At 36.3% G+C, this 17500-nt stretch overlaps 1 protein-coding gene across 1 annotated transcript in view; it reads left to right on the top strand.

The window, feature by feature from the left end:
- LOC144959508 (dynein axonemal heavy chain 12-like) overlaps positions 1-17500 on the top strand; it is a 132161-nt gene that overhangs the window by 19864 nt on the left and 94797 nt on the right. The window contains exons 22-36 of the mRNA XM_078892123.1: positions 1036-1230; positions 2101-2222; positions 2972-3066; positions 4020-4207; positions 6997-7068; positions 7933-8016; positions 8771-8891; positions 10604-10769; positions 12484-12643; positions 13275-13367; positions 14525-14698; positions 15063-15281; positions 15614-15843; positions 16227-16410; positions 16888-17112. Coding sequence (XP_078748249.1) covers positions 1036-1230; positions 2101-2222; positions 2972-3066; positions 4020-4207; positions 6997-7068; positions 7933-8016; positions 8771-8891; positions 10604-10769; positions 12484-12643; positions 13275-13367; positions 14525-14698; positions 15063-15281; positions 15614-15843; positions 16227-16410; positions 16888-17112 — 2328 coding nt within the window. The remainder of the gene's footprint in view (positions 1-1035; positions 1231-2100; positions 2223-2971; positions 3067-4019; positions 4208-6996; positions 7069-7932; positions 8017-8770; positions 8892-10603; positions 10770-12483; positions 12644-13274; positions 13368-14524; positions 14699-15062; positions 15282-15613; positions 15844-16226; positions 16411-16887; positions 17113-17500) is intronic.

Here is a 17500-nt window from a genome sequence, read left to right as displayed (position 1 = left end):
TCTCTCTATCTCTCACTCTCTCTTTCTCTCCTTCTCTCTTCCCTGTGAGGAAATCTTTTTTAATGGTCTATGTCTAAAAAGACTAAGACAAGTCAGGTGCCAGACACATCGCCACAAAGAGGAGCATTTTAAAAATAAATTTTAAAGTGAGCTTTATATAGCGCAATATCCACTAAATGTGCTAAAAGCGCTTTACAAGGGGTCCCTGGTCAACAGTAACATTTAACATGTAGGATGGGACATGACGCCTGTTAGGTGATATTCCAATTTTTCGGACAAAGACAACGCTGGTAACGGCCAGGTACTCATTTTACACCTGAGTACGGTGAGAGAATGTGAGTAAAGAGCCTTCTCCAAGGACTCAACTATGCCCGGAATGCGAGGCTCGAACCCAGGACCTTCCGATCTGAAAGCGAGTGTCATACCACTAGACCACATAGCCGCACATTTGATGTCCTGCAGGCCATATGAACCTTTTCCAGACTATGATACCAAGAGGGACCAATGCGAGAAAAGAAAAAAACAGATACTTCTCCTCCCACCCCTCCCACCTATTTCCCAAAAAGTACAATTTTAATTCAGCTTCAATTATGAGTAAGTGGAAGTGTTATTTTTAAATGTTATGATCCATGGAACCTAAATCAGGCTTCAATGTTGTAGTGCTACAAAATTAGTAGGGACTGAATTTTTTGCTCAAGAAAAGAAAAAAAAAAAGATGCCATCAGCAGGGTTCAACCTCAAGTCCTGTTGGTGTAAGTGTACTTACTGTCTTATTAACTGGGCCATCTCACCGTCCATCATGTCATTATCATTATAATATCAGGCAGCCCCAGAGACCAGCGATCACATCGTCCTCCACTGTCCAGTCACTAAACTTGAAGGTGGCTACGAAACCGTCCTGAGGGCGGAGGAAGACTTTAGAAGCTGGGTTGACAAAATAAATTTGGAGGTGTAGCCATACGCTACTACTACTACTACTACTACTATTATTATTATTATTTCAATAATTTTTTTATTTTTTCAAAACGCACCCAGGAGTGGGAAGACAAACTGATGCACACACAAGAGTGCATAGACGAATGGCTCAAGGTGCAAGCTCAATGGCTCTACCTGGAGCCCATTTTCTCCTCCGAGGACATCATGCAACAGATGCCAGAGGAAGGAAGGCTCTTCCAGATGGTTGACAGGAACTGGAAGGATGTGATGAAGAACACGACCAAAGATCCCAGGGTGAGCTGTTACAAAAGTTTGTTGTCATATCATTTTGACAAAAGAAAAAAAAAAAGATATTGATATTGAAATAAATAAAAATAAATAAGATAAATAAAATTTCTTTAATTTATCCCATTGTGAAAATTTTCTTTATGGTCTATTCCAATGGAAGACTGGAATGACCCAGGCATCAGCCGCAGTGCAGCGCCACAAACTGAGCTCGGGTGAAGTGACTTGCTCAAGGCTACACAGCGCTGCAAGTATACGAACTCTGTACCTTTCGGATATGAAGCAAAGACTTTACCACTAAGCCATGCTGCCCCTCTTATGAAAGACTATGGATGGATTTTGTTTCCTTTAATTAATTTTTTTTCTGGGTTGATTAAGAAAATGAAATTTAACATCTGAAAATCTGGCACGAAATGAAAGAAATAGATGGAATCTCAAAGTGTTGTTAGATTCTAACAGTTAGAATGTGGATAAATAAATATCAAATTTCTACTCACGATTTTGTCAGGTTAAGAAGCTTTTACTGCTATTTATTTGTTGCTTATTTATTATGTTTTTTTGCCATTTGTTATTATTTAAACCAAAGACACCGATAAAACCTAATCATTTCTTTATTTTTGTTTTTATTGGGAAACTTAGTAATTATGTTTTTTTTTTAAATTTAAAAATTTATGAACATCAACTTTTCTCTTATACAACGAACAGGTATTTTCAATTCACTTATTTCAGCTATTGATGTACAGCCAATTATTCACAAATTATTCTCATGGATTGTTCAAGGTTAACCAAAAATGTCTTTTCATGATTTCCCTTTTAAACAATTTCCACCTAAGAGTTTTGTAAAAATTTTAATTGATTTTTTGACTTTCTCTCGTGTAGGTTTTGAATGCGTGTAACATCCAAGGATTGCTGGAGAAGCTGGTTGATTCTAACGGTCTTCTAGATAAGATCAACAAGGGGCTGAACGCTTACCTAGAAAAGAAACGTCTTTTCTTCCCAAGGTAGGTCACTCTCTTTTTTCTCACCTTGGTTTTGCTGTACCATATGAAATATTCAACATTTTTATTGCCTTTTTTTGTGCTTTATGTCAATATTGCTTGAGTAAAGGTTTAAATATGATTATTCTTATTTTCTCAATTTTTCTTCTCCTCAACTTGATGTTTTGCTAAAACTACTAAACTTTCTGTATCATGATCTTTTTTTTAAATACCAATCTTCTCTTGAGTAAATTGCTTTGATGTCATAACTTATCTTATCTTATTGTATTATATTTAACGTCGAATATAGGACTTATCTTATAAATGTCTTATACAATAAGTTATAATTTCAATATCTCAAATAGCATGTTATGTATCATTTACAAATAGTTTTTACACATATTTGATTGTAAAGAAAAAATATATCAATGCTGCAATGTAAAGGCAAGGGTGTCTGGATAGCTCAGTTGGTAGAGCACTCGCTTCAAGCAAAAGGACTGAGATCGATCCTGGGTGCAGTTGAAATTTTTTCTGGCCCCCCTGTCCACCCACAAGTGATTGAATAACTGGGTCTATTAGATCTGGTGGAAAATGCTTTGCGATAGACTCGTGTCCTATCCAAAAGGTAGCAAGCAATTGCTATTGTCCGTTTCATGCTACAGAAACGGGGATAAACTCCGGCTCCACAAGCCTGGTGACTTGGACAGACTAAATAATGTAAAGGCAAGAATAACTATGATAGACCATCTTTATATCTTCATCATCATTCCCAGGTTCTTCTTCTTGTCAAACGACGAAATGTTGGAGATTTTGTCAGAGACCAAGGATCCCACTCGAGTCCAGCCTCATCTCAAGAAATGTTTCGAAGGTATCGTAACGACTCAGCTCAGACTTTGTTAATTCAATTTATTAATTATCAATTATATGGTAAATTTAAAACAAATACATAAAACGACCTGCTAGGACGGAGTTATTTCACTAACTAACCTAATACAAAACAATCGTCTTACGATGTTTCTAAGTAACAAAAAGTGCTAATACGTCCGCGCAGACAACATTCACACTCACATGCAAAACATGCACAACACAAAATGCGTACCTCTAGAAAGAACACTAACATAATTAAATACAGCCGAACAACTATCTACATTCACACACATCCAAACAACTCCAATATGTTACAGCGAATGACATAATCAGATGGTGAAAAGGTTTGAACTGAGATATTGCCACGTTTAGCTAGAAGGTCAATTTTTATCAAAAATGAGTTCTTGTCATAAATTATTAAATCAACCCTTTTCGTACATCTTCGAGAAATATCAAAGCTTAATTTCACTTCTAAATATTTTTTACAGCTAGTCAAGTTGAAAAAGTATGAAGTTTGAGAAAAGTTGCTGGATACCTTTCCCATACATCTGACCATAACTTCATGAAAAATCTTCCAATTTACTTCAAATATAGAGTAAAATGCCCTTTGTGAGCATATTCTTTCAGAAAATGCAAAAGAACGCAAATCCAAAATTTTCACCTTCCGACTGATTATGTCATGCACTTACACATATGTGACCCCTCGCCTCAAAACGGTATTAAGTCGGGATTGTTAAGATGCTGAAAATTGAATTTATAGCCAGAAATATCAGACGGGTTGTTTTTAAATGTTTTATTGAGGGTAATGAATATCATATTTCAGGGTACAAGTACCAATACATCAAAATTTCGACCAGTTTAGCATTAAACTTTGAGGTTTTGAGTATCTGGTTCTTCCCGGTATAATACCATTTTGAGACGATGGGTCACATATATTACAATACAATGTTACAGGTATCGCCAAGCTGGAGTTTGACAAAGCCCTGGATATTCACTCGATGTTCAGTAGTGAAGGAGAGAAGATCAAGCTGTCTCAGGTTATATCCACATCGGAGGCTAGAGGAGCCGTGGAGAAATGGTTGCTGCAAGTCCAGGATATCATGTTGATGTCCATAAGGGATGTCATTGAAAGAGCTGTGGAGGTATGTTGAAGGGCTAGTTCTGAAACGTTTTTTTTTTTGTCGCTGTTGTTGTTATGAGTCCCATTCTGAGTGGTGCAAAGTTGAGTCCTTAGAAAAGGCTCTTTACTCACCTTCTGTTATTGTAGGATTGTGTACAATGAGTACCTGGTAGTTAACTTGTGAACTGCCAAACTCTGGAAAAATACGTATTAAATATTTTGGCCAGAAAACTCGTCCTTCAAATATCGATCGATTCAAATGGCCCTCATCATGAACAACACTCTCAAACCCGGGAACTTTGCAAAGTCCCAGGTTTGAGAGTTTTTGAGATCAAGATGAGGGTAATTTAAATCGATCGATATTTGAAGGACAAATTTTCTGGCCAAATGTTTAATGATTTCAGTAAAATTCAGGTTTTATTGTGGGCATTTTCTTGTTTTAAATATTATTATTCCTTTTTTTTTCTCTTCATGATCCATCTGTTTCCCCACACCCCCTCCATCTCGTCTGTCTCATCCTCCTCCTCCTCTTCCTCTTCCTCCTCCTCTTGCTCCTCCTCCTCTACCGCCTGCTCATCCTTTTCCTCCTATTCATCATCATCATCATCATCATCATCATCATCATCATCATCATCATCATCATCATCATCATCATCATCACCATCATCATCGTCATCATCATCATCATCATCATCATCATCATCATCATCATCATCATCATCATCATCATTATCATCATCATCATTATCATCATCATCATTATCATCATCATCATTATCATCATCATCATTATCATCATCATCATCATCATCATCATCATCATCATCATCATCATCATCATCATCATCATCACCATCTACTACAAATCCTAACTAAAAAACTCCACTCTCCTCACCTCTGGCAGCCGAGGCTGGAGCCTAAATTTGGAAAGGTTAACAACTGTTCTCATATTCATTCATTCACTCCTTTCACACCGTCAAAGCCAATCACATTGCTTTATCCATTGATATTAAAAAAAATATTTATCACATGCCTTTTAAACATTTCTAATCAAAGTTTGTTTTTAGATCTAAAAATCTATTATATGATCGTTATTGGTTACGACTACTTTTTACTGCTCTAAAAAAAAAAAAAAAAGTTCAAATTTGCTGAAGTAGTTTGAAAATCTTTACTTGAAGGTATCTAAATCTGTTGTGTTCACAAATGATTCCAGTTTTTGATCATCAATAAATAGTGATAGTAGTAGTAGTAGTAGCGTATGTCTATACCTCCAAATTCATTTCGTCAACCCAGCTTCGAAAGTCATCCTCTGCCCTAAGAACTGTTTCAAATCCACCTTCAAGTTTAGTTACTGGGAAGTAGAGGACGATGTGATTGCTGGTCTCCGGGGCTGCCTAACATTTCCGGCAGCTGTCACCGTTCCCAAGTTTCCATCTGCACATAAAGTGATAATTCCTTAACAATAGTATTTTGTTGTCTCATCATTGTTCTGATGTGTCCGTGGATATCAGGCTTATGATTAATATTTACAGATTGCCTCCATATCAATGAGATTTGATTTTATCCTCACTCATGCTATGATTGTTACAGGATTTGTTTTTCAACGATATATTTTCCATATTTCTCACTTTAAAATTTTTGGTCTGAAAAAAAAAAGATGTTTTGTAAATTTTAGTGTAATATTCACTGCTCGTTTATCAAAAATGGAAACAAATTTTATCACCAGCGCTTCCTTAAGTATATTTTTAATTTCCCATCCATCATTGCTCACTCTATTTAAAAAAAGATTATTTAAATCACTGTTCTAATTTCTAATGTTTTTTGTTTCCCTTATAATGCAAAAAAAGTGACTTTTATGTATTTATCAATCAAGTTAAGCAGGCACAAGGGATTGAATGGAATTACTTTTTCATTTGTTCTCAAATGTGACCCGCCACCTCAAAACGGTATTAAGTCGGGATGATCAAAGTGCTGAGAATAGAATCTATGACCAAAAACACCAGACCTGGGTTGAGTCCATGTATGTATTATTGAAGAAAATATATGGAATTTAAAAGTGCAGAAAACTGAAATTTCGTTTCCTTGACCAGTTAAGTTTAAAAATGACCTTTCAGCATCTTGTTCATCCCGACATAGTACCGTTTTGAGACGATGGGTCACATATTGATTGATTCCTCAAACACGGTTAATAAGGATTTGTTTGTTTCGAAGAAAATAATTACTACTCTTTATAAGAAAATTTGAAAGCAGGAAAAAAAAAAAAAATTATGCCTAATTTTAAAGTTGTGAACTTGATTATTAACGATTTATTTCGCAATTACTTTAGGCAAATTTAGTTTTGGCATTTAAGGTACAGTTTGAAAACCCAAATTAAAAAATGGAAAAAAACCCAACTGACTCCTTCCAAAATATTATAATTTGAAAAAGTGTAAATGTTGCTGCTCGTAGCTCGAAGAAATAAATAACAATGTGAAATTGAATGTAAGCTTCAATTTAATTAACATTAAACAATGTTTTGTTCATTCATCTTAACAACGCCACTACCACATTATCTCATTCATCTGTAGTGTTTCATTCTTCCTGTTTGTTGATAAAGGGGAAACCCAAAACGTCCATTTCATCTGTTTTCGTAATCAAATTGATTTCACAATTTTATTTAATTTAAAAAAAATGGGAACAAATCAAACTTCTTTCCAAAAAAAAAAAAAGAAAGAAAAGAAAATCAACCAAACTAATAAATAATAATAAATAAATCATTTTCTTAACACAATTTATTTTTTATCTTCTTTTCCTTCCCCCTCCATCCACTAGGCGTATCAAATCAGTCCCAGAACGGAATGGGTCAAGGAATGGCCTGGTCAAGTTGTCCTCTGCGTCTCTCAGGTAAAAAATCAAGTCACACATCAAAATGTTTTTATTTATTGTATTGAGCTTTTATATATAGCGCAATATCCACTTAACGTGCTCAAAGCGCTTTACAAGGGGTCCCTGGTCAACAGCAACATTTAACATGTAGGACGAGACATGACGCCTGTTAGGCGATATTACAATTTTTCGGACAAAGACAACGCTGTTAACGGCCAGGTACTCATTTTACACCTGAGTACGGTGAGAGAATGTGAGTAAAGAGTCTTTTCCAAGGACTCAACTATGCGTCGAGTGCGAGGCTCGAACCCAGGACTTTCCGATCCGAAAGCGAGTGTCATACCACTAGACCACATAGCCGCACAAATGTTCCTCTCACTTTGACATTCCTTCATAACCTCATGGCTTGTCATCATCAAAGTGATACGAGGCTGCTAAAAGTTGTGGACTGTAAAAAGTCATAAACAAACAGGAATAGAACAGTTTAAAAAAAAGAACAAAATACCAAACATGGAACGTTTCGGGCTCAAAACACTTCTTCAGCTAACAACAAAAAAATAACAATAAAGACAAATACATTACTAAATTCCAGATAGACGACAGATATATTTTTTAGGTCCTCTCTGTAGAAAAATCTTGAAAAGTGAACCTTTTTTGTATGCTGTAGAATAAGTACCTGGCCATTAACAGCGTTGTCTCTATCTGAAAAAAAATTTGTAATATGGCCTAAAAGGCGTCATGTCCCATCCTACAAGCCAAATGTTGCTGTTGGCCAGGGACCCCTTGTAAAGCGCTTTGATCAGGTTTAGTGAATATTGGGTTATATAAAAGCTGAATTAAAAAAAAAAAATTCATCTCTATGTGTCATTTATTTATTTTTAGGCATTCTGGACAAAGGAAGTCCATGAAGTAATCCCAGGAGGACCTCAGGCTTTGAGGGAATACTATGAAAAACTCAAAGTGCAGGTAAGTAAAGCATCAAAGACTATTGGAGTCCATGTCCAATGGAATTATTGATTAAACTAGAAACATTTTAATTAAAGTCACATATTGTCAAATGTGTAGTTTAAGTTTTGAATAATAATATTAAAATAATGATGATGATGGTAATAATGGTAATAATAATGATCAAGGCGATAAAATGATTATGTACCTCTGTGACAGAAATGATTTCTTATTGACAAGTGACTTTCTCATAATTGTCAGAATTTCTCATATTGCCGTGGAAGGAATTCCTTATCCTCATTGTACTTTGAAAAAAAAAAGGATTGAATGTGTGCATTAGCTCGGGAGTGGGGTAATTGATAGCTGCACTTCTTTCTTGGGTATTGTTGGTGGTCTTTGAATGGGGTGGCTGTTTGTCCTTGTATACCTTTAACCCTCTTCATACCTCTCTGCAGCAAAATCGTCACATTTGTTACGTCACCATATACATTTTTTCTTATTCAGATTTATATTGTACACCACAAACTTTGAAGAATGATCTTTGTTTAATTAATAGGAACATAAAGTTGTTTTGTAGAGAGCTTGTTTGAGTTTAAAATATCTATTTTTCTGCTAGGTAAGCCTGCCATTTTGGGAAAATACTGAAAATGATCGGTAAGGAGAGGGTTAAAGAAGATCTTCAGTTTATGCCTGCTCCTTTCTACTTTGTCTGGTACTGTTTCAATCACACATTCTCAGATTTTTGTAATAAGTCTCTACACTCTTCCCTCACTAGATGACTGACATTGTGGCCTTGGTCAGAGGCAAACTGAACAAACAGCAACGTATCACCTTGGGTGCCTTGGTGGTCGTTGATGTCCACGCCAGAGATGTCATTCTGGAAATGGCTGACAAAGGTTTGTGACTTCAGGTTTTACAGATGTCTAAAAAAGTATCAAAGGCAAATAATAAAACAAACAAACAACAACATATCGATTCAAAAGAAACGTGGAGGGGTACTAATGTTTATAATGATTAGAAATTGAGGTTATTGAGAAGTGCACGCCAGAGATGTTATTCTGGAAATGGCTGACAAAGGTTTGTGACTTCAGTTTTTACAGATGTCTAAACAAGTATCAAAGACAAATAATAAAACAAACAACAACATATCTATTCAAAAGAAATGTGGAGGGGCAGTAATATTTATAATGATTAGAAATTGAGGTTATTGAGAAGTGCACGCCAGAGATGTTATTCTGGAAATGGCCGAACAAAGGTTTGTGACTTCAGTTTTTACAGATGTCTAAACAAGTATCAAAGACAAATAATAAAACAAACAACAACATATCTATTCAAAAGAAATGTGGAGGGGCAGTAATATTTATAATGATTTGAAATTGAGGTTATTGAGAAGTGCACGCCAGAGATGTTATTCTGGAAATGGCCGAACAAAGGTTTGTGACTTCAGTTTTTACAGATGTCTAAACAAGTATCAAAGACAAATAATAAAACAAACAACAACATATCTATTCAAAAGAAATGTGGAGGGGCAGTAATATTTATAATGATTTGAAATTGAGGTTATTGAGAAGTGCACGCCAGAGATGTTATTCTGGAAATGGCCGAACAAAGGTTTGTGACTTCAGTTTTTACAGATGTCTAAACAAGTATCAAAGACAAATAATAAAACAAACAACAACATATCTATTCAAAAGAAATGTGGAGGGGCAGTAATATTTATAATGATTACAAATTGAGGTTATTGAGAAGTGCCAGATGAAAACAGAATAAAATTGTCACTGTGTCAGGGAGCCAAACCGGGAACCCAATTTAGTGCGACATGTGGCTGAGAGAGAGGTCAGTGAGCGAACACACTAGCCCTGAGTCATCTGGCCACTAAAAAAAGTGTCTTTTAAACATAGTGATACAAAGCTGCTAGAAGCTGTGGACGGTAAAAAGTAATAAACAAAAAATGAATATAACAACTTTAAAAAAGAACAAAATACCAAACACGGAACGTTTCGGGCTCAAAACCCTTCGTCAGCCAACAACAAAAAACAATAAAGACATAAATACATTACTAAATTCCAGATAGACCACAGAGAGATTTTTTTAGGTCCTCTCTGTAGAAAAATATTGGAAAGTAAACCTGGGTTATTCCAGTCTTCCCGTTTTCTCTTTGGGACGAATAAAGGGAATATTATTTATTTAGATTAATTTTAAAAAGTTAACATGTATAATCTATAGTCATCCCATCTCTAGATAATACATCATTGTCCTTCTCCTTGTGCAGCTATGTGGTCTTGTGGTATGACACTCGCTTTCAGATCAGAAGGTCCTGGGTTCAAGCCTCGCACGGCATATAGTTGAGTCCTTGGAAAAGGCTCTTTACTCACTTTCTCCCACTGTACTCAGGTGTAAAATGAGTACTGGGCCGTAACAGTATCGTCTCTGTCCAAAAAAATTGTAATATCGCCTAAAAGGCGGCATGTACATCTTAAATGTTAAGTGTTGCTGTTGGCCAGGAACCCCTTGTAAAGCGCTTTGAGCACGGTTAGTGGATATTGCGCTGTATAAAAGCTCAATGAAAAAAAAAAAAAAATACATCATTGTCCATTTTTCTTTCTAGGTGTGGCCACTGAGAATGATTTCAATTGGCTGGCACAACTGCGTTACTACTGGGAGGATAATCGCATGTTGGTCCGAATCACCAATGCTACAGTCAAGTATTGTAATGAGTACCTGGGTAATTCCGGACGTTTAGTCATCACACCTCTCACCGACAGGTGTTACAGGTGGGTTGCTTGATTCGAGTTCAAGTTCCAACGTCTTTATCTGCAAAAGGCGGATTTTGCCCACCACTGCAGATTTTATACAACTATGTGATGACTTTCTCCATTATTGTGATATTGAGTTGAAAGATAAATGTTTTATAGTTGACCAAATTTGTTGTTGTTGGTAATATCTAGGATTTCTGGTGGGAGAGTGTTCCATTCCTTGATGGTTCTTGGGAAGAAACTGTTTTTATAATATTATTTGTTGGTTCTGTGAGTTGGGGTTGTGAACTTACTGCTATGATAATATCTTGTGGATTACCGTTATACTACAGCAAAGACAGATTTTTCACTCAGTGCCAAAATCGAAACCAGTCATGTAAACAGATTTAATCTGCATAAACCAATTTTTTGGGGGGAGGGGGGCAAGTGTTGCCAAACTCAAATTTAAAAAAAAAAAAAAAAGAAAAAGACTAATATTCCCAATATAACCAAAATATAAGAGAAAAATTGGTTGAAATATTGCTATTTTACTAACAAATTAATCCTTTTCAATATTTAGCTGCAAAACATTTAACAGAGATGTTTTAAATAAAAATTTGGTAAAAATCATGCTCTTTGGCACTGCTATAGATTTTTCTCTTTAATTTTGGATTTTTTTGAAAAGGTAAATAGACTGTTTTTATGTCACCTGCTGCATGTCAGAATACCAGATTCATCTTACAACGCCACTACCACATTATCTCATTCGTCTGTAGTGTTTCATTCATCCTGTTTCGTTGATAAAGGGGAAACCTGAAACGTCTATTTTAACTGTTTTTGTATATTAAATTGAAGTTTACATTCAATTTTACATTGTTATTTATTTCTTCGAGCTTCGAGCAGCACCATTTACATTACAGGGCGAAGGCATGCAAACTGTGTGCTGCTGTACAGCTTCAAAGAAAATAAATGATATTTTAAGACTTTCTTATTGCAAAATTTCTTATGTGTTGCTATTAATTAGTGGCTTTTTGTGTGGCGTTGTGGTTCAGTAATACGAGATTCAGTTTCTGACCTTTAGGTCAATGGAATGAGTGGTGAGCCCCTGCATAAATAGGCTCTTTACTCACATTTCCTCCCCATACCTGGGTGTAAAATGAGTACCTTGCTGGTAACAATGTTGTCTCTGTCGAAAAGAAATATCAGTAACTTATAGGATGCACGTCTCATCCTATTCCTATATATGCTAAGTGTTGATTTTAGGCTTGGCTGAAACCCCTTGTTTTTAGCATATTTAGTGGATATTGTTCTATAATAATAAATGCAATAGTCAAATTGTATTATATAAAAATAGGCACCTGTTCAATTGTATTGATGTTTGGTCTCACAACTTTATGTATTCATATAGCTACACCCAAAACAAAATTGTTTTTCTTGTGTGGCTATCTGGTCTTGTGGTATGACACTCGCTTTCGGATCAGAAGTTTCTGGGTTCGAGCCTCGCTCGTCGCATAGTTGAATCCTTGGAAAAGACTCTATACTCACATTCTCTCACCGTACTCAGGTGTAAAATGAGTACCTGGCCGTCAACAGCATTGTCTATGCCCGAGAAAAATTGTAATATCGCCTAACAGGCGTCATGTCTCTTTCTACATGTTTTGTGTTGCTGTTGGTTTGGGACCCTTTGTAAAGCATTTTGAGCACATTTTGTAGATATTGCTCTATATAAAAGCTCGTTTTTCTTCTTTCCTAGAACTCTGGTGGGCGCCTTCCATCTCAATCTCAACGGTGCCCCTGAGGGTCCAGCAGGGACAGGCAAAACAGAGACCACCAAAGATTTGGCTAAGGCTATTGCTGTGCAGTGTGTTGTCTTCAACTGCTCGGATGGGCTGGATTACATCGCTATGGGAAAGGTGAGAGAGAGGTCAACACAAGGGGGGGGGGGGGGGGGGGGGGTTGGGAAATCAAAATATCGGTTCTTGACTGTTTGTGATGATGGTGGTGATTATATATATATAGAATACAAATTGTCACTCACATTATATGGCCGAGACGTTCGTCTCTGTGGGCTTATTCCACGTCCTCAGTCGGCGTAATGTCCGAAGAGAAAATTCTTACTCTATACGAGGTGCTTGTTCTTGGTTCCGTTGTGTAGTGGTGATTAGTGTTGATGTGTAGTGGCATTGTTGTGGTGTGCTCTCATTGCTTATATTATGAGTGTGTGTGTATGTGTGTGTGTGTGTGTGGGTGTGTTGTGTGTGGTGTGTACATGTGTGTGTATGATATTGTTGATATATATATATATATAATGTGATGTTAAAGTCGATGATGAGGATGATGGTGATGATGATGATGATGATGATGATAAGATGATATGGTGATGACGATGAGGATGGTGATGATATGATGATGATGATGATGATGATGATGATGATGATGATGATGATGATGATGATGATGATGATGATAATGACGATGATGATAGTGATGGTGATGGTGAAATGTAAACAACAATAACCTATTCCGATTCCTCTTTTTCTTCAGTTCTTCAAAGGCCTGGCTTCTGCTGGTGCATGGGCGTGTTTTGATGAGTTCAACCGTATTGACCTGGAAGTGTTGTCTGTGGTAGCACAGCAGGTACTGCCGTTTGATCTCATTCACCAATATCGTAGTCAAAGCGTTGTCTCTGTAAAAAAAATTAGTAATATTGCCTTAAGGCGTCATGTCCCATCCTACGTGTTTAGTGTTGCTGTTGGCCAATGATCCTTTGTAAAGCGCTTTGAGCATGTTTAGTGAATATTGCGCTATAGATAGAATGAAGTTGACGTACTCAGGTCTTTTTTATTGTTTTTTGCCATCCACGTTTATGAGTTATTCTCACTAAACTGTATTAACCAGACTATAAAAGTTCATGGTTACACAGAGTTTGTGTGTTGTTCCGTCATACTTCCGGATGGCAATGTTGTGAGCTTGTTAGCCAAGTGCACACTATCTATATTTTAAAAAAAGCTCAATGCTGAAAGCTCAAATGAGTTTGAGAATATTCTATTGTTAGTATCGATATTCATTTACTTTGTAAACTCATCACATAATGAAATGACCACAGTGTTAATATTGTAATACCAAAATCTAGAGGTGACGAAATGAGTTGGTAAAATGTATAGTAAAATAAAGGGAGTAAAAGTGACTCTTACAAAAGATGCCACACAAAGTAAACGTCGTTTCGACCTTTGGCCTTTTTTCAGGTCAACAAGAAAATAACAATGCCTAATAATGGCTCTGAAGGACGACTTGTTTTCCCAAAAATATACGATAATTTTTGTTTGTTTGTTTGTTTGTTTGTTTGTCAGCTGCCAGTGACATGTTTGGTAGTGTTGTGGAAATTTTACTGTATATGGCAAATTTTCGTAAAAGGTAATGAATAAAAAAACGATAAGTATTGAATTGTAAGCTTTAATTTATTAGATGAAGACAGATATTGTTGACGTTTTGGGTTTCCCCTTTATCAACAAAACACGATGAACATAACATTAAGGACGAAAAAAATTTGTGAACGGCGTAGTTAAGGTGAATAATACTGTGTCTTCGTCTAATAAATTGAAGTTTACAATTCAATACTTATCGTTATATTTTTCCTACGAGCTTCAAGCAGCAACATTTTCATTATTTCGTAAAAAAGTAATGTCAATTTTTATCTTATTTAATTCATTGGAAGCAGCAAGTTTACACGGTGATGTCTTTTGTTTTTTTTTTTCATTGTCACATTTTGTCAATAATTTCTCTCTCACCCACAGATTCTGTGCATCATCCGTGCTGTCCAAGCTAAAGTCGATATGTTTATCTTTGAGGGCACAGAGCTAAACCTCAACCCCAACTGCTACGTGTGCATCACCATGAACCCTGGTTACGCTGGAAGGTCCGAACTGCCCGACAACCTCAAGGTCTTGTTCAGAACAGTGGCTATGATGGTGAGGGAGGACTGATATTATTATTATTATTGTTGGCATTGATACTCATACTAACACTCATAATACTGATAATAATAATAATAATAATAATAATAATAATAATAATAATAATAATAATAATAATAATAATAATAATAATAATAATAATAATAATAATAATGATGATGATGATGATGATGATGATGATGATGATGATGATGATGATGATGATGATGATGATGATGATGATGATGATGATGATGATGATAATAATAATAATAATAATACTTTATTCATCCAAAGGAACTTTTTTTGTACAGACGTGTTGAACAGATTAAAAAAAAGTTCTAAAAGTTGTTTTTTTTAAATAATATCATATCCTCAGGTCCCCGACTATGCTATGATTGCCGAGATCTCCCTCTACTCCTTTGGATTCTTGGACGCCAGGAGCTTGGCCGTCAAGATTGTAACCACGTATCGTCTGTGCTCGGAACAGCTGTCATCCCAGTTCCACTACGATTACGGAATGAGGGCTGTCAAAGCTGTGCTTTCTGCTGCTGGAAATCTCAAATTGAAATTCCCAGACGAGGCCGAGGATATTTTGGTGAGTAGGGGAACGATCGACTTCCTTTGTTTAAAAATAAAAGGTGGACAAAATAGCCCTCTGTCATTTGTGGTATATTATATGTAGATGTAACTTTTTAAACCAGCTATCTAATGAAATAGGAAATAAATAAATGAATGAATGAATAGATGTATGAATCAGTCAATCAATCAGTCAATAAATTAATCAATCAATCAGTCAATAAATAAAAAAAATCTTAACTGCATTGTAACAAATGTGATGATTTTTGTATAGTTAGTAAGAACAGGATTAATCCATCTAATTCCCATTTAATTCTTAAATAACCCACCGATCCATCCACTCATCCACAGCTTCTTCGATCCATCATTGACGTCAATCTCCCCAAGTTCTTGTCTCATGACATTCCTCTCTTCACCGGCATCATTTCCGATTTGTTCCCCGGGCTGGAGCTGCCTGAGGCCGACTACAAGACGTTCTTAAATGCCATGCAACGCATCTCGGATGGGAAGAATCTGCAGTTTGTCAAGTTCTTCAAAGACAAGATTATTCAGACCTATGAGATGATGATTGTCCGTCACGGGTAAATGATAAATAAATGATGAAAATGATAATGATGATGAGGTTGATGATGATGATGATGATGATGATGATGATGATGATGATGATGATGATGATGATTATGATGATGATGATGATGTTGATAATGATAATTTTCAAGTGTAGATAGGGTTTCCAACCTGTGACATTGGATTGAATGCAGTGAAAAAATTGATTCTTTTTGACTTGCTGGTTACCTATTTATGGATAATGATAATAATGACTTGCTATCCTTTGGATAGGACACTTTATAAATATTTAAAAAACAAAACAACTTTTTTTTATTGTTACATTTATGAGATAGTATTAACATTGATATTTACCATTACACCATTCCAACAAGTCGTTTATCCAAATTCTCTCCAGATTCATGTTGGTGGGAGAACCGTTTGGCGGGAAGACCAAAGTTCTGGAAACACTTCAGGAGGGCATGACCCTGCTGAACAGTGAAGGAGAAGAAGAGTACGAGAAGGTCATGACTCGAATTCTCAGTCCCAAATCTATCACCATGGGTCAGCTTTTTGGACAGTTTGATCCGGTTTCTCACGAGGTCAGTGGTTAAATGATACTGTATTACTACTCCGTTTTAGTGTAAACTGTTTAGGTCATGAAATGCTGATTATATGACTGTATAATTTGCTTTTCAGGACCTAAATGACATAAAATAACAAAACATAGCATAACATAAATAAAAAATAAAATAAATAAAATTCCCTTTATTCATCCCATTGGGGAGATTTGTCTCTAGGGTCTATTCCAAGGGAAGACTGGAATAGCCCAGGTGTCAGCCACAAATTGATCTAGGGCGAGGTGACTTGCTCAAGGTCACACAGCGCAGCGGTGGGTGATCGAACTCGGTAGCTTTCGGGTACGAAGCAAAGACCGTACGACTGAGCCACTCCGATTCCATTTTTAGTAGGCAAGCTGATTTTTGTGGGGTTTTTTTGTTTGTTTTTGGGATGTTTCTTTTGTTGTATTTATATCTTGTAAATAAAAACACCAACAATAAAAAACTTTCTCCCTCCAGTGGACAGACGGAGTGGTTGCCAACACTTTCAGAGAATTCGCCTCATCGGAGACTCCAGACAGGAAGTGGGTCATCTTCGACGGACCCATCGATGCTCTTTGGATTGAGAACATGAACACCGTGCTAGACGACAACAAGAAGCTGTGTCTGATGAGTGGAGAGATCATTCAGATGTCCAACGTCATGTCACTCATCTTTGAGACTATGGATCTCTCTCAGGCCTCTGTATGTTTGCTTTCTTCTTTCTTTCTTTCTTTATTTCTTTAGTTCTTTCTTTCTTTTATATTTCTTCTCTTTTTATGTTTTCACTTTCTATTATGTTTTTTTTTTCCATTTCTTGTTTTTTTCCCCCCTTCAAAATAGTAATCTCTCCAGGTTTTTTGTGGGATTTCTCTCTCTCTCTCTCTCTCTCTCTCTCTCTCTCTCTCTCTCTCTGTCTATCTCTGTCTATCTCTCACTCTCTCTCTCTCTCTGTCTATCTCTCACTCTCTCTTTCTCTCTCTCTCTATCTCTCTTTCTCTTTCTCTCTCTCTCTTTCTCTCTCTCTCTCTCTCTCTCTCTCTCTTTCACACACACATACACACACACACACACTCTCTCTCTCTCTCTCTCT

This window comes from Berghia stephanieae, chromosome 14 (genome assembly GCF_034508935.2).
Source record: "Berghia stephanieae isolate SIO BIC M18660-M18661 chromosome 14, UCSD_Bste_1.3, whole genome shotgun sequence".
Classification (NCBI taxonomy): Eukaryota; Metazoa; Mollusca; class Gastropoda; order Nudibranchia; family Aeolidiidae; genus Berghia; species Berghia stephanieae.
Note: the sequence above shows the minus strand (reverse complement) of the source record. Positions and strands in the feature narration are given on the sequence as shown.